The sequence below is a fragment of the Copadichromis virginalis genome, linkage group LG18, assembly GCF_057382275.1.
Source record: "Copadichromis virginalis isolate Kocher_CV1m ecotype Utaka linkage group LG18, C_Virginalis_male_GT1.1, whole genome shotgun sequence".
NCBI classification, from domain to species: domain Eukaryota; kingdom Metazoa; phylum Chordata; class Actinopteri; order Cichliformes; family Cichlidae; genus Copadichromis; species Copadichromis virginalis.
This window is the reverse complement of record NC_140635.1, coordinates 12,390,016-12,413,881: the sequence shown is the minus strand read 5'-3', so window position 1 is coordinate 12,413,881 and position 23,866 is coordinate 12,390,016. Positions and strand designations below refer to the sequence as shown.

The following is a 23,866-nucleotide window of genomic DNA, read 5'->3' as shown; positions in this document are numbered from 1 at the left end:
CTCTAGCTTTGTCCATGGGTCAGTTATATACTTTACTGTTAACTCTATTTATCTGCCTTTTGCAGTGCAGATGGTGTGGACTTATACTGGCAGCATTTTCTTTCTGGAAAAAAAAATCTAATCTAATGTCCTAAGCCCTGTGCAGTAATCCATTGTTTCCAACCTAATAAACTGTCAGTAGTCTCACCCATGGCTAGCCGTTTTTCCATCCAGGCCAGAAGATCTTTGATGTACTTGGAGCAGGTCTTGGCATAGAGTAGGGCGGACTCAACTCCACTGTCATTCTTCAGCAAGGTCAAGTCAACTTCCTCCTCTCGTGGCTGTGGCACTTCTGAGCCTGTAAAGTCAACAGAAGAGAAATCCACATGTTTAGTAGTATGACTAAAATATCTCAATGCTGGATTGATGGAACTCACTTTTACTATCCAGCAGACGTGTGTGTGTGTGGGAGGTAAATGAAGGGGGAAGAAAAACAACGAGGTCAGCGGCATTGTCAGTGTAGGTCGATATGAAAGGACTAGGCATCTTTTAAAATAGTCTAAGAGCAGCGTTTTCTTTTTACAACCTTTTCTAGCTACTCGGAATCTGATTCAACACAAATCCCATGTGTTTCCCATCCCACACAGAACTACTCTTTAACAGGCAAGGAATGTCAGATATGTGGACGGAGAGGGAAAAATGAGGATGTAGTATGAAAAGGGCAGCAGAAATAACAGGGGTGGAAGCAGAGGTTTTAAGGCGGGTCTACCTCAGGCACTCAAGAGTCCAAACACTAAATCACTCTGCTAACACACAAACTGACACTTCAGGCTGCTCTGACAGCAACAATTAAATGCTTGGTAAGGAAGCCATTAATAGCTCTTACATATCAGGGTGATGTTTTATTTTATATTCATTGCGCAGAGATAAATGATGAAACGTGAACAACACTTACCCACAAGCTCCCTTTTCTCTGAAACATATCCCTCGGGATCCACAGAGAGGTTGTCAGAAGACTGTGAAAAAGACATTTCAGATTATAAGGAAGGAACAGCAGACATACAATCAAAGTCAGACATCAGAGGCAGCTGGGATTTCAACAACCCAATTAAATACAGAAAGCAAGTCTTTGAGGCTTTTTTACTTGGGGGCGGGGTAAAATTGCTGCTTTAAGTGCACCCCTTTGAAAACTGTCACCGTCAAAACAAAGCTTTAGAAAAGATATATGGAAACTGTGCAAGCTGGGAAAAGGAAGATAGTGTCTCACCCTGCTTCTGTTTTTCTGGGCGATCCCCAACCCTGGGCTGCTGTCCACATCTCCCATAAGGAAGTCAGAAACTCTAAAGGTATATATAATTGTGTACATATATACATATATGTCAGAATCCAGTTTAAAAGAGAAGCATGTAAACGCCTGTGGTCAAAAATGCAATCTATTCAATAACAAAGCAACTCTGACAGATAGTATTTACACCAAAAACACAGAACAAAGCCCAAACCTGCTATTCAAAACACATGACAGAGACAATTATAGCTTCACAAGACCAATAAGTTGCTGTCTTGAGCTCTAAAGTCAGCCCAACTTTCCTGACAACAACACAAAAAGTAATAAAATCCAGTATTGGTTAAAAAAAGTAAACAAGCATTGTACTCACACATTGCCGAATGTGAATGCCAAAGTGTCAATGGATGTGTGTATCTCGGCAAATATAACTTTTTTATTCTCTGGGTTCACGGTTGTGGAGAAGTTAACAGCTGTGGAGAGTGACATACAGGAACTCTGGTCAAACAAAATGGAATTACAAACCAGCTTTTGTATACACAATCAATCAACAATAGCACTGATACAACTGAATCTGTATGTGGCTAGATGACAAGTTCATAGCCTCCAAAGCAAAAAACAAATGCCAAACAGATCAAATGAGTGACCTGTGAAAAAATTCTAAAATTAGTATTAAAAAAGCAACAATGGCAAGCACATTTGTTCTTGTTTTACCCGTGTAAGCCTCTAAGATCATAGTTAGGCTTTTGCAGGAAGTGTTTACGCCTCTATAAGTTTAAGTGGCTTCAAGTAAGTGCTGACATACTTGAGGATGTATAAAAAGTCAGTAACACAAGGTCAAGAGGTTTAATAGAAATGTTACAAGAACAGCTTAAAAACCGTGTTAAGAGTAGAAGCAGCCAAACGCAATGACGTGCAGCCTGCATATCTCCCTACCCAATCAAAATGTCTTCCTGGAGCAGGTTCAAAAGTCTTCAGAGGTTGATATTCAAAGAATTTACAAAAACAATTAAAGAAATTCTTCCTCCATTTAAAGGTGTTAATATCCCTGGGGCCATCTTCCAACGCTGATCATTCACAAAAAATAATCAAACTACACACATGCACACAATCTCATTCCTTCCTTTGTGATCTGGTAACAGCAAAATGTCCTTTGGCTCTAGAAATCCATCCAAGACTGAAAAATCTTCGATAAAATGTACACAGAACTTTCTTTCTCATAAAACACTTAACTCAGCAAGAACACGCTTGCAGAAAATAATCAGGACAGCTAAAGGCACAGTCAGTGAAATCTGACTGAGCTGAGTACTTCCTGTCTGCCCCACAACAGGAAACACTCACACAGCTTGAGTTCTATGACATGTAGCGATATATTCAACACTTACCTTTTCTCCTTGCCGCCTCAGTTGTCTAGCAACTGGGACCAAAAATCTCTAAACAGATCTCGTTTCGAGAACACTTTCTATATTTTGTGCTTTCATTTTCTCATCGTGAGTAATCTCCATCCATGCCAGTTGTAAAAGCATAAACTATTAAGTCCCAGCTTATAAAGAAGCACAGAAAAGTCACGGCATCCTGGCTTGAAGAGGCAACCCCACTTTCCAGGGAGACACTCGAGGACACCAAAAAGAGAGGAGGTGTGGTGCGAACCTCCCTGCCGTGCACCTCACTGGCCCTGAATGCTAGCGTACAACTCAGCGCGGAGTTCTTCCTCAGGACATCCTGTGGGTCCTTTAACAATGATTCCAGAGCTCAGCCCCCCTTGTCATGACTGAAATATGGAAACTGCATCATTCAAGTGCAGGACCCATTGTTTTCTCATGGTTTAGCTGTAAGTAGGAACATTAGCTCAGGAAAAAGTATGCTAAAGCTGGTGTATCATTCTGACTTTAGATGTCTCAATGTTTCTATTGGAAGCACATCACCAACGTTACTTGGCTCTATTACTAGGTAAAACTAAAACAACAACTGTGTTTAAATCCCCCAAAAAACCCAGAATCCATTATCAGTAAAAAACACATTTTCCTAAAATCAATTTAATCATTCTACAATAAGGAGCACAGGGACATAAGATCGCCTTTGTCACGAACACACAAGACTGACTCCTTTAGACAAACACACTCTTTCAGCTGTAAGCATATTTATAGACAAAGGGGAGCAGAAAGCGAGGAAAGAATTTCAATAAGCTGAGGAAGTCAACACTTTTATTGCAATGCCCTGCAGTTTTCAGTAGTGGGAGGGGAAAAGGAACACATAGACGAAATGTGACCAGGAAAGAACGCTTGACTTGGTTTGTTCTGAGCCAATGAAAGTCTGTGAAAAAGATTTTTATCTTTGTGACGACACACAAAGACACAGGCTAAAAGTTGAACTGGAGCACATGTTTCTGACATTGTCAAGTTTTCGACACAGCGTCAAATTAAGAAAAACAACAGTAAGAGCATGAGCAGATCATATCACACATGAAACAGGTTAGACAACCATGTGTTTGAAGAAGAAAGGAGGAATTTTTTTTTGGCAGCTGTCCCAGTGCTCCAGGTGCCATGACCAAGCTTCAAAGAGGAACATGGGCGAAGAGATGACACGGTCTGAAGACAGTGAGGCACACAAGGCCTGTTATCATCCAGACCTTTGACTCTTCATCTGATGTCTAACTGATTCATCCCTCTTTCAACCTCTCCTTTTCGATCCTCTGGCTAGCAGCCTGTGTCAGTATTGTGTTACCTACTGGCCATTAGGGACAGTTCATCCAGGGAGAGTGTTGACATAAGGCACCCCCTTGTGGACAGGCAAACTCCAAACTCAACTACATATGAACGCACTGGCTTTAATGCAACACTCTATAGCAGAGCTTTACACATAAGGATCAACACCACACTGCCATGTACAGAATGACACAAGCCTGACATCAGACAGAAGTGTTGATTTTATTTTCATTTTCAATCTTACACTACATGCCCTGGTTTCCACGTGTCAGCATGCTGGTTTTGCCAGGGTTTTCAGAGAGAAGTGGAGCAATGTAGTTCCCCATGGGCCTCCATCTCTTGTTAAGCAGCCAAAGCAGGTGGGTCAACAATAAATAATTAAATAAATAAGTGGACCATTGCAATTTAAAAAATAACTCTGTCACAGCACGTAGCTTTTAAACCACATTAATCTCAGCAGTGGCATTAACTGGAGAACTGTTAGTCCAACCACAACTAAGCAATGCCTTTTCTAAAGAAAGAAACTGTTGTCTCCAAGTACCAAATGACTCAATGAACTTGGTTAAGGTCTTGATTCATGCGTACTCTTGTCCAGTTTTAGTTTTACTGAATACTTAAAAATAGTTAAGGTTTTTAAAATTCAAAAATTCATCCATTCTCTTCCGCTTGTCTTCATCAGGGTTGTGGGAAAAGTGGATCCAATCCCAGCTACCATAGGGAGAGCCAGGACGTGAAAAATATTTTGAGAAATATTTTTCTAATTAGGGATCCACCCAACTTAGCTCATATCAGGGTATGGATATGAATTTCACACTAGTGCTTACTTTCTCTTCACTTCAGTTCTACTTCATCTTTCTTTTAGAAAATTTCTGATATTTAAAATATAGCTATAGCTTTTAGAATATATAACTGACAGCACATATTCTAAAATTTAAAATTACATCAACGAAGTCATTTAATGTTTTAATCAATCTGATATGTATAATTTACTCTCTAACTGAGATAAAAGAAAAAAAATAGATTTTTTGCAGCTATTCAGAATCTTTGTGCTGCATAAATATGTCTAAACTAAGCTGGTGTAATTCTTTGTCCTTATGACTCATGCCATCAGTAAAGATCAGTCTTCACAGTGCCTATAATTTCTTTGGCTAATCTGTCTATTTTGTTTCCCTTTTGTATTCTCATCATTGTCAAAGCAACACTCAGGCTACAAACAGGCATTCTTGAGTGTTTTTAAGGATTAGGTCACAACACAAATATTGAGATAAGCCAGGTGACCTGTCAGACATCCAGACACCTTACAACACAGGTAAAAACAAAGAACAAATGCGACTGTAAAGATCGACAATCAGTTCTGTTGAAGGCTTCCACATTAGCTGAAATATGTATATATCTATCTTGAGTTCAAATCAAGAGAAGAACTACACTTGCAGTGGATCTCAATTCCAGCAGATTAACCTCTCAGTTGAGCTTCCCTTTGTTTGTGTTCATTTGTGAGACAGGAAATGGATCTTTTGCTTAAGGAATAACAACTTCTTACAGTGTGAGCTTTTAGCAACATTTCTCCAAGCCGACCCTAACCAAACAGAGATCAGTGTAATATTCCAGCACCGTATTTGCCACACCGATCTGAGAGACTGACGTAGACCCATATGCTGACATCAGTGTTACAATCGTGAGATTCCACGCATCTATATTTGACCATCATCTGGGTGCCAGTGTGCAAGTTCAACTGTGTGTCTCATCCATGCATACTAGCGAGAAACTACTCACCTTTGACCTTAGCAATAACTGTGCCAGCTGCTCCCAGAATGTCAGAAGAGTTGAGCGTCTGGTGTTTGCCAATGACAATTTTGAGGATGCGAACTAATTCCGCCAAACGTTGCTGCACCACCTCCTGAAGACCTTCCAAATTCTCTGAGGGAAAAAAAAGGAGAACACATGAAAGTATTGAGAACATAACAAGACGAATCACACATTTTCATCTATTAGTCAAAATGAGCACCATTACACTGCATTTTAAAGTTAGTTATGTCACGTTAATTCTTGGCATTCCTTTGTCAGTGTCACAAACAATACTTCACAAATATTTTTAAAATATTTTTGGAAACTATGAAGAGTCCGTCATGTTCTGAAAAACTGCATAAAAACCCAAAAGCTACATCTTAGACTCTACAGGCCTCAGTTAGCATATTAAATTCATCACAGCACAATTAGAAAAAGACTGAACAAGTATGACCTGTTTGGAAGAGTTGACAGGCGGAAGCCTCTTCACTCTAAAAAGAATATGGCAGCACCGCTCACGAATGCAAAGTTGCATCTGAACAAAACCACAAGCTTTCTGGAACGATTTCCTTTGGACAGATGAGACCATACCGCAATGTTCAGCAGAAACCAACCACAGCATATCAACACAAACGCCCCATACTAACTGTCAAGCATGGTAGTGGAGGGGCAGAAAGACAGAAAACTGGGTGGTGGAATGTGGAAGGGAAGGAAAATATTCAAAGGAATGCAAAGAAATAGTGTGAAAGTCAAGTTTATGGCAAAAGCAGACAGGAGTACTGGGAGCCTAGGTGTGGCAAAGCAAAAGGCTTATAGCGAATTATATGTAAAGCTGGACACGGAAGGAGAAAATGACTTTTATCAATTAGTGAGGCAGAGAGACTGAAACGCAGAGCTGGATTAATAGATAGAATAGATAGATGATTAATAGAGAGATGGAAATTTACTGACAAGTGAAGAATGTGTTCAGAAGATTTGAAGAAGTCAAGGATGATGAAAATGAAAGAAAGAGGGACAGCTAGTCAATCAGGAGGCGCAGAGGATTAGCAAGGAGGAAGTAAAGGTAGCTATGAAGACGATGAAAAGTGGAAAACTGGTTGGCCCAGATAACATGCCTGTGGAGTTATGCAGATGAGTAGGAGAGAAGTGATTATTGAGCAGCAGTATACAGTGGGGCAAAAAAGTATTTAGTCAGCCACCGATTGTGCAAGTTCCCCCACCTAAAATGATGACAGAGGTCAGTAATTTGCACCAGAGGTACACTTCAACTGTGAGAGACAGAATGTGAAAAAAAAATCCATGAATCCACATGGTAGGATTTGTAAAGAATTTATTCGTAAATCAGGGTGGAAAATAAGTATTTGGTCAATAACAAAAATACAACTCAATACTTTGTAACATAACCTTTGTTGGCAATAACAGAGGTCAAACGTTTACTATAGGTCTTTACCAGGTTTGCACACACAGTAGCTGGTATTTTGGCCCATTCCTCCATGCAGATCTTCTCGAGAGCAGTGATGTTTTGGGGCTGTCGCCGAGCAACACGGACTTTCAACTCCCGCCACAGATTTTCTATGGGGTTGAGGTCTGGAGACTGGCTAGGCCACTCCAGGACTTTCAAATGCTTCTTACGGAGCCACTCCTTTGTTGCCCGGGCGGTGTGTTTTGGATCATTGTCATTTTGGAAGACCCAGCCTCGTTTCATCTTCAAAGTTCTCACTGATGGAAGGAGGTTTTGGCTCAAAATCTCACGATACGTGGCCCCATTCATTCTGTCCTTAACACGGATCAGTCGTCCTGTCCCCTTGGCAGAAAAACAGCCCCATAGCATGATGTTTCCACCCCCATGCTTCACAGTAGGTATGGTGTTCTTGGGATGCAACTCAGTATTCTTCTTCCTCCAAACACGACGAGTTGAGTTTATACCAAAAAGTTCTACTTTGGTTTCATCTGACCACATGACATTCTCCCAATCCTCTGCTGTATCATCCATGTGCTCTCTGGCAAACTTCAGACGGGCCTGGACATGCACTGGCTTCAGCAGCGGAACACGTCTGGCACTGCGGGATTTGATTCCCTGCCGTTGTAGTGTGTTACTGATGGTGACCTTTGTTACTTTGGTCCCAGCTCTCTGCAGGTCATTCACCAGGTCCCCCCGTGTGGTTCTGGGATCTTTGCTCACCGTTCTCATGATCATTTTGACCCCACGGGATGAGATCTTGCGTGGAGCCCCAGATCGAGGGAGATTATCAGTGGTCTTGTATGTCTTCCATTTTCTGATGATTGCTCCCACAGTTGATTTTTTCACACCCAGCTGCTTGCCTATTGTAGATTCACTCTTCCCAGTCTGGTGCAGGTCTACAATACTTTTCCTGGTGTCCTTCGAAAGCTCTTTGGTCTTGGCCATGGCGGAGTTTGGAGTCTGACTGTTTGAGGCTGTGGACAGGTGTCTTTTATACAGATGATGAGTTCAAACAGGTGCCATTCATACAGGTAACGAGTGGGGGACAGAAAAGCTTCTTACAGAAGACGTTACAGGTCTGTGAGAGCCAGAGATTTTCCTTGTTTGAGGTGACCAAATACTTATTTTCCACCCTAATTTACGAATAAATTCTTTACAAATCCTACCATGTGAATTCATGGATTTTTTTTTCACATTCTGTCTCTCACAGTTGAAGTGTACCTCTGGTGCAAATTACTGACCTCTGTCATCATTTTAAGCGGGGGAACTTGCACAATCGGTGGCTGACTAAATACTTTTTTGCCCCACTGTAGCTTCATGCTGAGAAACAGCAATACAAATGTGATGTTTGCTTTGAGAGTGTTGTGGGGAGAAATATAGATAAGATCAGAAGGGAAGCATGTCAGAGAAGCATGTCAAGGTCATGTAGGACACATATTAGGACAGCAAGACAGCAGTGAGGTGTTCGGTAGCAGTGACAGATGGATTCAAAGTGAGGGTGTGATGATATCATAGATTCGCTTTGACGTCCTTCTTGTTTGCAAAGGCGATGCTGAAAAATGAGGTCAGTTTGGAGTCTCCATGGTATCTATGGACTACAATGGGTGCTATACACTGGGAGACACAGGATGAAAGTCTGTAGAACCAGGACAGAATAGATAGTGTGTAAATGAGAGGGAGGCAGGTGGAAAGGCAAAGATGCAAGAACTAGAGGCAGTGAAGGTAGATGAGTTTAAATACGTGCAGTCAACCATCCACAAGAGAGATAAAGAAGAGAGTGACGCAAGCCTGAAGAGTATACAAGAAGGTGAGAGCTGGTATGATGTATGGTTTGGACACTATGGTACTGACAAAAAGATATGACGCTGAGCTGGAGGTGGCAGAGTTAAATAAATGCTAGGATTTTAGTTAGGAGTAAAAAGGAGGGGCAAGATTAAAAATGTGTATATCAGTGTGACAGGTCAGGTTGAGCTTTTTTAAGACAAACTAAGTGGAATAAGGTTGAGATGGGTTGGAAATGTGCAATAGAAGGTTAGTGGATATACTGGACAAAGGATGGAACTGCCAGAGAGGAAGTGCTACTTAGTGCCACCACTAATGCCATTGTTTTGTTAATTCGCCACAGCTGCTACCTGCTATCTTACTTATAACCTACAACTAATGTGGCAATCTGATAACTGCTAATAGCTAAATGTCTAATGTTAAGGTGTGCACTGGTCAGATTACCATTTAAGATAACTGCTTAATACTTGGATGCTGTCAAAACAGGAACTTTGAGATGCTTTGCCCAGTATTCATGTGCTCAGCTGCAAGTTACGGGAAAGGGCTTTATTTCTGTCTGCTCATGCTGGGTAAAGCTGTGTGTCAGCTGGAGGAGGCAAAGATGGGACTGTTTTTTATCTATACTGTTGTAAATGAATATCTAATCTGATAACAATTTTTAGTATCTGAGTATAACTTTTTTATATGATACCTATGGTACAAATAAAACTATGCATAAACAATTTGTTCTGCAAATATGGGTTGTGTTGTTGTTCATCTGATGTTGTATTTATTGAGGGTGATAAGGACTAGATTTTTTTTATTATGTCCTGACGTATAAAACCTTAGAAGGTGTGCTTTCTTTTTCACATAACTGTACGTTGTGTAACTTTTTTTTTTAATCAGTGTCTATAGCTGTGTCTCTACCAGTTTAAAGGTGGAAAACAGAAGCTTGTGGTTGTGACAGCAATGATCTCGGTTGCATGAAACTGCTGTGATGCAAGCTGTTTTCTGCTTCCTCCAGGCAGAGTGACAACACGTACAACGGAAGAGGTATATGTTGTAAACAGGTTAATCTGTCTCAGTCACAACTTTAATATTCATATACATGGAGAGATGATGAATCCTGAAATGATGACGTGTTTTTTGTGTGTTTTTGTAGTCAGAAGTGAGCCAAAAATCCATCTATAGTTTCTGTCATTATTTCAGTCCTGATGGACAGGTAAATCTAATATTTATTATTAGTTATTAGTTATTAGGAATGGTTAGTGCAACAGTACTGGGAAGGACTTTGTGCTCCATACAATCTGTAAAATGAATACAAGTCATAGGGCTCTTTCTGTGGACAAGGATGTAGAAATGAAATTTCTACACAGTGTTAGCAACATAGAATGTTTTGTTTAAGGGGGATTCTGCAAGATATTTTGAATGCCAGTAAAGTTACTCAAGATGACGACATGAAAAAAAATGTGCAAAATGCAATCTGATTACTCCTGTACTTTCTTTTCTTTATGTTATCACACTGCATCAGTGTATCACTGCTATGAAAGGTATCTCTTTCCTGTAAAACCACGCAAAGCCGAAGAACAGTTTTGCGTATCTAACCAAGAATTTTTCTACCCGCAGATTGTCTTCTTTCTAATTCCATAGCTGCTCTGATTTTTTTCATTTCTACATCATTCCAAGTGGTCGTAGACAGGGTTTTAACAGACAGCTGAGCACTTTGGGAAAAATAGAAGTCAGCATGAAAAACAATAAATCATGTGACACAAAGAACCTATGCACACAACACAGCAACTACAGGAGAGGAGTCCTGCTCTGATCCAACCTAATCACCAGAAGCCCTGTAAGCTTCACCACACAATAGGTGAATTCATCTTTAACTCACTGTTTTGGAAGAAGCAGGGGCACCGACTGAGAAAAGAAACTCATCTGTTCTTCATCAAAGCTACACTAGCAGTCAGGAGGGTGAGGCGAGACAAAATTTATTGGAAATTTAAAAGGAATTAGAGAGGGAGTGAAAAAGAAAGTCTGGGAGTGGTTTTGTTGCACTTCCTACTCTTTTTTAAACACACACACACACCAATCCAACTGGCTGGTGTAAAAAATGTAAAAAGGACCATTTGAAATTTTGACATCTCACCATCTGTGACATTTAACTAATGACTGGAAAAACAGACATTGAATTTAATTAAAAGAAATTCAAAGAGACTAAGGAAGAAGAATGGCAAGGTTAGGTTAGTAACAACAAGACCTGTTTTTTTATCATTCACAAAATATAAATGGCTTAACAACATGGTCCATCTTGCCCCTGCCCAAAGGTTCCACCCAAGGATTAACAAAAAGGTGTCCATTACAGCAGGTGGTTCACTTGGTCATTTCCCCCAAGGTGCAAGGCCCTGACCTTGCAACACAGACTTTGAAGTCCACCTATTGAAGATAGGTCTTCATTAAGCACCCTTTACTTCCTTTTAACCACCCCCAAACCCCCAACCCCCTTCAGGGATTGAGTGGCTAGCTCACTGGCTTTTGAAGATTTTCTTATCAAAGGCATGTGTGAGTCATATATTAGCATATAAGAGCCAGTCCTAATGAGATGCACACCTGAGAATTGTTTTACTTAGCATGACACTAGTGGAACATGACTGAAGGTTCTGTTACAGTATCACAGCAGTAGTGTAGATGAGAATCACCCATTTCCTTTTCCTCTGAAAAGAAAAGAATTTAATTAGACTAATCTATTCTTCAGACCACTATAGGGGGCAAAAATTGTGAGGAAATAACAATCCGGTTGTTCAGTGATGACGCGACGAATCCTACTTCCGGGTCTAAAGTAGTCTGCGTTTAATATGGCTTTTGTGTTGTTAACATGTTTAATGTTATGTATTTTCTTCTATTTGATCTCAAAAAGCTCCTAAAACAGTCAGCGACCACTGTTGACCTCCCTCGGCTTTTATTACCGCTAATCATTTATTTAAGCTCAGTTTTTAAAACCTTACGATGTAACTACAGCCCAGCCCATGCAGCAGTATATGAATGACTAACCTCGTATTGTGGATGGATTATCTCAGTTGTTCTCCTGGCTGAAGTTTGGTCCTTTTACAGCATCCTGCCATGCGATTACATTTGTTCCTGACCACCGAGAACACTCACATTAACTTTTATCGAGTGGAAAAAAAGTTAGCTTGTTTATATTATGCTAACATAGCTGTGTCGCTAGCGGTCACGTAGCACATCATTATATACCAGCTAGCCCAACTTCAGTAACCCTACAAACGTCACTGCTGTTTAGTTTTCTGTCTTCATTTATGTTGGAAGTGATAACAGAGCTGTACGTTTTAATTTGTTTCCAAAACCCCGCAGTCAGGACATGCTATATTGTATTTAGATAGAAGCTAGCGAGCTAACTCCCTGCTAACTTCTAACTCCGTTAAATGTCATAAATTCCGTTTTCATGGATGCCTGGATGTTAAACTCAATTGTTACACCTGGTAGAGCAGAACGCTGATCATTTTATTAAAGATGAAAGACTTTAGACAGTTTTTCAACTCTCAGTAATCCCATAGTGATCGTTTGATATATGGACCTGCAGCGGAGTTTAGACCCAGACACGGCTAGTGACGTCAGACTGAACAACCGGATAGCCATGATGTTGTGGCAGCAAGGACAAATGTCCTGAGCCAATCTACAAGATGATACTTGAAGCCAAAAAAGGCATTTTTTCATCCTTTGTTTACTGCTGCACTGCCTGCTGTCAGACATGTGGCACTGTGCAGAGCTAAAACACTACACTGGAATGGCACAAATGTATAAATAGCAGCCAGCAATCTCAATTAATGATAAACATATTGCCAGCGAGCATGAACAAATAAAGACAGCATCTACACTGATGAGAGAAGAGTTTCATAAATCCACTGAAACAACATTTTGCACCACACCTGCGAAACCTGCTGGATTGTTTTGCTGGAATATAAATAGGCAAGCAAAAACAGTTTCCACATTTCAGTCAAGGGTTTGTGAAAAAAAATCTGCATATAAAAATATCAGACATTATACTATTCCATCTGTGCAAAAATACTTAAACTATTTTCTGACCAAGCTACACATACTTTTCCTTTTTTCTGCCAGTATAGTCTGGGCCCAGAGAGGTTACTTAAATTGCAGCTAATTTCCACCCAAAAAATGCAAATAAAAATATAACCAAAAAGACTTTTCAACGTTAGGAACATGAATAAAGCTGCCAAAGCAAGGTCAGTGTTTACCATTGTTGCTTCTTTTTTTATTTTTTTAAATTGTATAAGAGTATCTTTGCTTACTGCAGCATGAGACAAGTCAGAAAGCTGATTAGCAAAAAAAAAAAAAAGCAGTGGATGAGTGGCTTTGTCACAACAATGGCATCAAAAAGCTTACTGGAAATTCGCTGGTGATTGTGGGGGCCACTCCATTGTTCTGGTAGAGATGACAGGGTTGAGGCATACAGCCAGGCCACATTGTTTAAAGGAAGACCCCCTACCTACCTCAGTGATTCTCAAACCTCCCCTGTCTTTCTTTACAGTGGTGGGATGAGCTGGTGTTGTCCCAACCACACTTAAGGCTTAGTCTACTTCATTTACTTCCTACAAGATCAAGATCTCATTCTCTTTTAGGAAAATATATTTAAACAGAGGAAAATGCAGATACATATGCATAATTAAGACTGCAACCATGAAATAGCTGGTACTGTTGCTTTTAAAATGTCATAAACTGCTAATAAATTAATTAAGCTCTATAACATCATGGCATATTGGGTAGACATGCTTCTAGAATTAGTTCTAAATGTATTGGCCACTTGGATGGTTAAATAATATTCAAACGAACTTGAAACAAATAAAAAGCCAAACCAATAGCTGTTATTGTTTCTTAGTAAAGATAAAGATTTTCCTCAGTGTCCATTATGCTGTGAAAACAAGACCATACTATTGGACTTAATCTGAAAGTCCTTTAACATCTGCAGCCTTTTTTCATCTAATCGATTCTAAATAACATGGTTGAAAAATGCAATGGGTGTAGAGTGAAAAGTGGTAAAGGAATTAATCTAAAACTAGTGACCAGGAAAAGAAGGGCAATAAAAAGTTCTCAAACCACTCATTCAGAATAATCCGCTTCTCTGCTGTCAAATCTCTATGCAGTGTGTTGCAAACACCCACATATATAATGTCATTATATTCCTAAATACTCAAAACATGTGCTCCGGAGTACAATGTCTAAGCAGGTCTGTGGTGACTTAACTTTAACGTCATACAGCAGCTCAAACGTTGGGCCTTTAAATTAATGTTGCCTCGCAGATTATTGTGTGTGTGTGTGTGTGCGTGTGTGTGTCTGTGCATGCGTGCATGTGTGTGTGTTTGGGAGGTGGGTACCCATTGTGTCTAATAAAGCTCATTGTGAGTGTAGTGGTTGCAGAGACCAATCTAATCCAAATCTTCAGGTGGCCTGACAGAGGTTACAGCCTCTGCTCCCCCCACTGATAACAACAAGCTTTCAACTGGCCTGTCTGGACACGCGATCTGCTCGACATGAAACAAGCCTCAGGATCTCTGGTGGCACAGCGCTGCTTTGGGAAACAGCTGCAGGGCTTTACCAAGACCTTTCGTTCTTTTCTTCAAGAAGGAAAGGTGACACGTTCACACCGCACTGCAGCGGATGATTTTCAGATTTAGTTTCAGATGTATATCTGTGTGCCACATACCAGGTTGATGACACACTGTTCTGATTGGTGAATCAGCCATCAACCCAAATACTCCCCCTCCAACGGCCACTTGTTTGTTTCCGTGTTTCCCACAGATAGAAATAAATAAGCCAAGCAGAGATTATACACAAATGTCTTCAACAGCAAACTGTTAAGCCAGAAAACATCACTGTATCATACTCTGCTGGTATTACTGAGCTGCCTGCAACTTGATATGGAATAGGTGGAATTGTTTTGTCAGGATCCCGTCTCTAAACACTAATTTCCCCTTCTGCCTAAACAAACACAGCATTGCTGGGTGCTGCTCTTTCTTTCCCATGCCTTGTTTGGAGACAAAGTGAGCCCCAGACTTAACAAAGACAGTAAACAGTGGGCAGCCCATAAACATCTACCTGCTCTCGGACTAATAGTGAACTACACTGAGTAAGGTCTGGGCATCACTTCATTACATGTATTCTTGAATTTCTCTGATTAGAGACTTGAATTATTCTTATTATTCTTATTATTATCATTATTATTATTATTGTTAATTTTTGTTATTTGCACCCTTATTCATGTTTATAAAACTCTAAGGAAAATGCCAAGCATAATTTCTAAGAGCATAAAGTGACATTTTCGAACTGTCCAAAATCCATGATGATGATTTTTAGAGAAGTGCAGCAAATGCTTGAATTTGAAATATTTATTTATTCATTTATTTATTGTCTGAAGAATGATTCAAGCCAGTTAATGAACTAATAGTGTCATCTTCAAGGCTATTGTTATGATCACAAGAACGATGAATGCCTGGCACTGTTACAGAGGTTTGTGGCACAGGTATGTGATGACCTCACCTAGAGAACTTGGTAGTACAGAAGTGAGAATTAATCTCCACCTACTTGGCTAAATAACACTGTTTGATAAATGTTTGTAGAAACTGTTGTCTTGGGCAAGAGAAATGACTGATGCTTTTAGACATGTAAAACGAATAGACTAAGAACTTGTGGGGACAGGCACAAAGTTTTTGTTGTCTTCCTAAAGTCAGAGCTGGGGAAAAACAACATACAGTAGATGGTTTTGTTCCTCTACAAAAAACAAAACAAAAAAAACCCTTTATAGTTTGGCCTTGGCTCATTCACTGCTGCAAGCCTGTCTCCTGTCCCACAGCTGTAAATTTCAAGAGTCTGACCCAATCAGCAGCAGTAACATCCCCTGCTAGCAGGAGCTCCAGTGCCTAATCTAGCACTCTCCATGACCACTGTCCTACACAAACATCCACAGCCCATAACCATAAATCCCACCCCAGGAAACACACCCCAACCACAAGCTTGCACAAAAACATCCTTCAGCATCACAGGGGAAAGTTACTGCCCAACAATTCTAGCCTTTCTTTCTACTAAGAGCAGCAGGCCATTAAACCATTATGTGGTAGATTTCAGCTTTTCTCTCAATTGAAGGCGCCACCTGCAAGTGGCCACTTCAGTTGGCACAGGAGCACTTACGTGTGTGTGTGTGTGTGTGTGTATGAGTGAGGGAAAAAGGATATTTGTGGAAGCTATTGCTGTTTTTTTCCCCCACAGTGGCTTTATAATCACTAAATAAATAAAAAAATAAAGGTATAGACGTAAAACAAATGACCCTGCTCAGTGATAAAGACAGAACATTTCTGAGAGCCACTGACAAAGTTTTAACCTTTTTTTAACCTCAAGAAAAAACATTATGAGCAGAAAAACATTCAAGAAAAAAAAACTCCTTCTAACTGCTTCTAATGGTCTGCATCAAGTTAAACAAGTCATGCACAACAGTGAACATTTGCTCCTTTAGACAACAACACAGTTACAGGCTGGTACAGTGAGGCACAGAACAATGCAGCTTAACTGGAGTACAGCCAGATCTTATCAGAGTGTCATGATGACACCAACAGTTTTAATAGCTGAACATGGGCTTATGAGTCTAGCTGACTCACAGGCCTATGTTCTGTTCAGTTCTTCCTCATTTAAAGACATTTAAATCCTCTTAAAAAGAACTAGATTGTGTGAAGAACATCATCTTTAGTTTATCTTTGGACAAACTCACTGTACAATGAAAACCATACAATGACTAAATAAGCTCTTAAGCTCATGGTTAGGCTCATGATTTAAGATGTCTAATCTACCATGATGTGCAACTGGGTAGGTACTGGTGTGAAATTCTTCTGCACCTGAGGCTAAAACAATAATATAAGAAATACAGACTCTCTTGAGCAAAGAAAACTGTAAGGAAATAATATTTTGTATCCTGTTCCGATGCATATCCGCTGTTGTCATAAGAGACATTTAAAATTAAAACCTCATCCCGTTAAGCCCCAATATCCCGAACTTACAATGGATACTTCTAAACACACATTCCTAAAATTGTTTTGGCTTGACGAAGGACAAAGTAGTGAGCTCCGTCACCAATTTCAACATTTTGAGGGAAAAAAAGAAAGAAAGAAAAATCAAGAAACAAAAAACAAAAACAGATATTTTAGTGTGAAATTCTAAAAGCAAAAGAAAAGATATGAAATGCTATCAAGCTTGTTGCCCAACATGTGACATTCATTCAGCGAAATACTTCTTTACTCCCTTTAAAGCAGGTTATTATTCTTCCTTTTTTATTATAACTGTAATTTCACGACAAGCTTTGCTATGTACTTTATGAATAGTTACCGTGGCCTCAAATTTAAAGTGTATTTATTTTGCAAGGTTTTTATCATTAATGTGCTTCGCACCTTCCAGTAGTCTATTGAAGGCACTATAGCTACAAGTGAACATTTGTTCAGAAGGAATGCAGAGTATGCAGGAGAGCGGGGGGATGGGAGGGGGACAGCAGCTAGACTGCGTGCAGAGGACTCCTTTTTCATGCTGATTAAAACTATTAACCAAACTGTCTTTTGCAGCTGAATACAGACAAAAATGGAAACGTAACAATGAAGAACCTTCCCCGACACTTTCATTGCATTTTAATGTTGGCCCTGCAGTACTGTGCACTACATTCATACTATTAAATGCTCTAATACTGGCATAAAGGCCATTCATCCTCACCAGATGTGCAGAAATATTCTATCAAAAGGAAATTGACTCAACACTGACAACAATCACATGAAGGGATTATATGTGATTTCACTATATAATTTCTCAACTTTTCTTTTAGCAAAGATTTGGGCTAAACAATATACTGAAATTACATGTTAACATTTCACTACTTACAATTTCAGGCAAATCAACTCTAATGTTAGAGTTCAACAATTACATCAGGATCATAACACCATTATGAGTATTGTGTAGAGGGATAACACAATAAGGTTCATTGATTATAGGCTGTGAGATTGGATAGAGGTAATTTAGGGATAAAAGAAGCATGGGGACAGGGGTCACCGACTCAATCAAAGGTCACTCACCCTCACATGCTTTTCTTAGACCATATTCTTTGACAGCTTGATTACTGCTAGCTAACCATTCTTGTGAGCATTGTAACTGAAAGCCCACTTATAATACAAAGAGTAAATGTTCACGACAATCTATTTATGGAGAAACATTAGATGTTAAGTTCATGGTGTGTATGTGGGTGGTCTAGCTAACTCAAACTTATGGCCATGGATAGTCTCTGTGGGTTTCCACCAACCAAACATGCTGTGTGCTAATGTGTTGCCTCTTGGAAGTATGGTGTGAGCTCTTAGTGGAAAATTAAGTGTATTCCAAACTAACATTTGCTCTATAAGTGGAAATATGGGACTCTGATGCCTATATGGGATGCCTATTTGCAACAGGAATAAAAGCTTGCAAGATCTCAACAGGTTGCACACCTTTCAGAGAGAGAAAACACACACACACACACGCACACACACACAGAGTGCTCAACAAAACAGAATAACAGAAGAGACGACACACGTTTCGCTAACCTCCTCCACACCTCTCTCAAAACCTTCTTCCTGTCGCTGAGGCTGTATGTCTGTTCATGTAAAGGACACAGAGCATGCTGCCAATCACACAACAGTAAAACTGTTTCAAATTGAGGCAGAAATTACAGTATACATTCCCCTTTAATAACCCTAATGATTTGAATATTTTAGGATGTAAATTCATGGTTCAGTCATACACACACACACACACATATATATATATATATATATATATATATATATATATATATATATATAGGGGAGACCGGGGATAGTTGTAACATTTTTGACATTTCTGTCTGTAACTTGGAGCTCTTTTAAGGTAGTGGATTCAAAATGTAATGCAAAGTATTTACATGTCTCTGCTATTAAATAGTGCAGCTATTTTCTCTGCAACACAATTACCCATTGCATGGTATGGTCTCAAACACAAAGAGTGAAATGTTACAATTAACCCCATAGTCTGGGTTAGTTGTAACATATCCTGGGGTGAAATGTAACACAATGAAATAAGGGTACTGACAAAATATTAATATGTAATCTTTGTTTATTCAACACATGAATGCACTTAGAGCCATTAATGTAGCTATGTGTGTGTGTGTGACAGAATGCAGAAATCTAGCTTTTGAACATATCCCAACCCCCCAAAAAAGACAAGTTATGGAATTTTCTGCAACTGAATATTTCATTAATTTTGGTTGGTCTTCCTTGAGTTTGGCCTCATTGGCTCAGTGGGCATTATAACCTACAACTCTTGCACCAATTTTGAACATAACAATGAACCTGAAAAAATGTAGTTGTTCACCAGCATCGCAATTCCATTACTTTTTATCATGGCTTACCTTGGTGTGGTTTGCAAAGTGCTTCAGAAAGATGAGGAAATCTGTTTCGTGCACCCATCCTGATTTATTTCCACTACCAGTACTTCCTACTGGTCCATCTCTGACACAGTGGTCTGCATAATGTATGTGTGGGAACACAAACAGTGGAGGAATTGTGTTGCCAATGGCATTAACCGCATATACAAAAGCGACCAGTGAACCTCTCTCTGCTGATGTCGTTGCCCCAACTTGTAACTTATAAGTTAAAGTAATAGTGTGGTAAGTTGTAACATCTGCATTATTGTTACAACTAACCCAGACTGTTGCTGTTACAACTGACCCAGACTCCTATAGCCATGAACTAGCTAACATTACAGCCAACGGCTAAAACATTAGCACTAAAGACCTACACAGAATATATCCCCATAGACATACAAATAACATAATTTAAGTTTGATGAGTTTAACTGCAAAGCAGATAATGCTATTAGAAATTGAAATGAAGTAGAAAAACTTACTTTTTGGCATACAAATTACTTTTTTTGGTGTTAAATTGTCTGTTTTTGACAAAATGTGCTGATTTTTCACATGTGATAGCAGAACTGAGTTGGGCATGCACAGGATGAGTCACATCATTTGAAACTTAGCCCTGATTGGAGAAATTGGAAGTGTTACAACTGACCCACGTTACAACTATCCCCGGTCTCCCCTATATATATATATTAAAAAACGATTTCATGAAAATGAAATAGAAACTGCTGTTAATATGTTAACTCCAATCAAATTTAAGACTTAAAGATTTAGATGATAAGATTAGCAATTCATCACCAAGTCAACAAGGGATGCTACAATGTAGTAGACAAACATAGATGATGACCAAGAACCTTTGTGAATGCCTGATGTCTATGCATGTGTTGTGACCCATTGTTTTATAGTCCCCAAACTTTCAACAATATGTATGATTAAACTGATTTAAATGAAAAGCTGAGCCATCTTCCTACACTATAAAGGGCTACTGTAAACCATTCATTCATCCATCTATTTCATTCATTTCATTTAAGAAATGGTCTTAAGACTTTGATTGTAAGATTTATTAAGCTTTAAAGATAGTTTTTAGTTCAAAGTACTATACCTGTTGGATTCATGTTTGCTAGAATTAAAATGAAAGGGCATTGTTTGGTTTTGTCTTTCTTTAAGTCTCCAATCATAGCCTCTACTTAAACTAGAACTATTGACTAAAATGCTTGATTTCTCCTACCATCTTTCGTTACTTTTTGTTGCTTAACTGCTAATTAAAAATGGCTCATTGTTTACATTTGCATGAGCAGGAAACCACAATGCAGCAACAGCATCTTGCACGCGCTGGTCTGCCATTCTGCTTATGTCAGTGTCTCGGCAATAATAAACACTAATTCAAATGACATTATGGGGTCATACGGTATGATTTCATCCCACCTGATGAATAAGCACTGCTGTTCTTGGGGAGGTAAATACCCCAAATGTTTTTGTGACGGCTCAGAGTAACACTCAGCACGACAAGAACCAAGTCTCTCTCTCTCACACAGAGGTTTCACCCCCTCCCCCAAGACAGAGGAATGGCTAAACAACTCACTCCTTCTTACCAGAGCTACAGTAGTACTCCAGCATATGTGTGTCTTTTAGGAGTACAGTAGGAGATAAGGTTAACATAATCTTACACTTATAATCTGCAATTTAACATTAGTAGTCATCAATTATTAAACTGACAACTTTAAACTTTTAAGTGCTGATTATAAAAAAGCTCTAACAGCCCTTTCACAGCAAGCTACTATCAGTATTTATAATGTGTGAAATAATGAGCATTTGTGTGGGCAGAGTGTTTGTATATGTCTCCAAACAAGTGCCGAGCAATCAAAGCCAAGTGAGAAAAACAGAAAGAATGTAAACCCTGTTTCTGCTCTAATCTCTGCTCGTCCTGTATTCTTCTGTATAAAGTATGTAGTCATGGTGTAGCTGACGTGAGGCTGTTATCACACTAACATGCCACAGGTGGTTTTGGCTGTTATGGTGGCAAACTTTGGGAGGTAATATCACAAATGAAATGCACAGTCTTCCTGGGCACTTTGTTCAGAGTGTTTTACAGTTTCGTGTGCCACTAAATGTTGTGGTTAGTGAAGGTGTGATATAGTAATAGTGATTCCAAAACAAGATATTCACTACAGTCTGCTATAAAAAGGTTTAGGTGTGTGGAATTTGCTACAACTGGCCAAACAAAGAAAACATGATGCCACATAAATTGGTGTTTAGTGGAATTTGCTGGCAGAGAACTTTTAACTATTGGGTTTTAGTTTCTCAGTTCAAAGAGCAAGGATTTTATTTCTAGACCATCGGTCAGCACTGCTGCTTGATTTCAGATACTTAGGTAACTGGAAAAACTAACTTTCCTGCTCTTATTTTTCTTTTCATGCTCTCTCAACTATCACTTGAATGTGACTTAGGATATCAAAGAAATCATAACTGATGGATTAGTACCTGTCAGCAAAGCAGGTACGGTGCTAACAATAGTACGTTATCATAAAATAACCTCAAGAATGTCCTTGAATCTGATGTTAATGGCGCATGCACTACCGCCCAGGGTGCATTTTCTTTCATCATCTGTCATTTTATGGTTCCCTGACCTCCAAAGCCCCCACACAATCCCCCACATTCCAGCTCTACCTGAACTTACCTTTATACTGGAAAGCTTCTTTGAGGTTGTGTAGCACATCAGCAAACAACCGCACATCATTCACCAGCTGCATTACATACTCGACATCCACTCCGGGTGCCCCTATCAGGCGGGAGGTAAGGCCCATGTTGCTCAGAGGGTTTGGGTTCTTTGAACTGCGCCCCATATTCAAGGTCTTACTGGATCCAGCTGATAGAGGCTCTGTAGATGTCTCGGAAAGGTTCTGTGGCAGTCTCTGGGTGTGCTTTGTTCCACCGCCTCCACCACCACTACTGCTGCTGCCGCTGCCCTTCCGTAGCATCCCAGCATTCAGTGCAGCTGCGACCCTTTACTGGGGGTACAGTAGGCCAGCTAACCCCTGAACTCAGCACGCTGCCCTGGTCCGTGGACAGCTGAAAGACAGAGAATGACGCGTGGACTTGATGTCTATCTGTAGATCGGGCTATTATTGTTATTATTTCAATTTACTATATTACAAAAAACTATACAGTGACCACGGAACTCAACCTATATCATTATTATTATGATTATTATATGAGGGGAAATATATATTGAAAAAAAAAAACTATTGAGTTTCAGCACGTATAACGTTCATAAAAGTAATGGGGGTTTTTTCTCACACTCTTTCATTTCTTTAAATTACTTTTGCTTTTCCACTTTTAGCTAACACTTTTACTTAATTACGTTTTTTGTAAAGTTTTGTAAAGCAACGTTTAGCTCTTAGCTAGTTAAGGTAACGTTAAGTTCTAAAAAACAAAACAAAACAGCGTTATCCTTTAGTAACACACATTTTCACACACAAAAAAATATCCCCAAAAAACACAATCCAGTTAAAAGAAGGTTAACACAATGTAAGCTTGCAAGAGACGTTTGAACTCTAGCAACTACTAAAATGGTGCTGGTTCTTTGCATACAGTTTACAGTAAAAAGTGATGCTACTTCCCCGGTAAAAACAGTCGACCTCGGGTCATAAACTGCATTCCTGGCACAGCCAAAATACGCTATCTAATCTCACCTGTTTGGCTCTTTGCTGACATAATGGGAACAATATCCAAATAAAACGTTGCTTATTGAAGACGGAGAAGGCAGCAAAGTATTTCCGTGAGACACGAACAAACTCCAACAAAGGCAAAAAGTTGTCAGCTTTGCCTAACTGTACATCGAGAAGTAGCTGACTATCTGCAACTCTCCAGTCAATCGTAATTTACCAGTCGGCTCGTCACATGACAATCATGACGCGTTTTGATTGGCTAGATTCCTCCGAAGGATAGCTCTGTGATGCCTTCATGTGCTAGCGGACGTTTTATTTTGATACCAAATACAGAAGCGCAAACGGAGGTGGCTTAATTATGTGAGGTATTGTAATGTATCTTTATCGGATACAGGGTACATTTGAGGACACAATAGCCAATCTTTGCCATTCTACTTTGCCTAAAATATGTAATAGCTATCAGGCATATGATCTCATTATAGGAATGAGCTGAAGCCAGATTATACGGATGACTGAATGCGGTAGTGACTTTCTGGCTTTTCCTAGAATCAGATACATGGCAACATTTGGTGACGTTTAACGCTTTGTATTTACTGTTGTATTATAAAATATTGCAAGAGTTACAAATCATGTGAGCGTCCATTTATTAATTTCTTCCACAATTGCCGCAAAAATAACTAAAACGTACGCCAATGATTTAACGGAAAGCGATACCAGCATTCACTGTGAACTCAAGCCAGACTGTACT

The 23,866-nt window shown here is 39.5% G+C and overlaps 1 protein-coding gene across 2 annotated transcripts in view; it reads right to left on the bottom strand.

Moving 5' to 3' along the window:
* LOC146687393 (rho GTPase-activating protein 29-like) overlaps positions 1-23,361 on the bottom strand; it is a 34,687-nt gene extending 11,326 nt beyond the window's left edge. The window contains exons 1-7 of one of the 2 annotated variants that reach the window (XM_085438414.1): positions 23,143-23,361; positions 22,128-22,519; positions 5,740-5,883; positions 1,635-1,734; positions 1,247-1,319; positions 935-995; positions 188-337 (exon numbers count right to left, since the gene is read on the bottom strand). In XM_085438414.1, coding sequence (XP_085294540.1) covers positions 188-337; positions 935-995; positions 1,247-1,319; positions 1,635-1,734; positions 5,740-5,883; positions 22,128-22,428 — 829 coding nt within the window. In that variant the 5' untranslated portion in view covers positions 22,429-22,519; positions 23,143-23,361. Of the gene's footprint in view, positions 1-187; positions 338-934; positions 996-1,246; positions 1,320-1,634; positions 1,735-2,197; positions 2,410-5,739; positions 5,884-22,127; positions 22,520-23,142 lie in introns of those variants that run through there. The other variant, XM_085438415.1, reaches the window with a different exon arrangement.
* Positions 23,362-23,866: the final 505 nt, after the last annotated feature.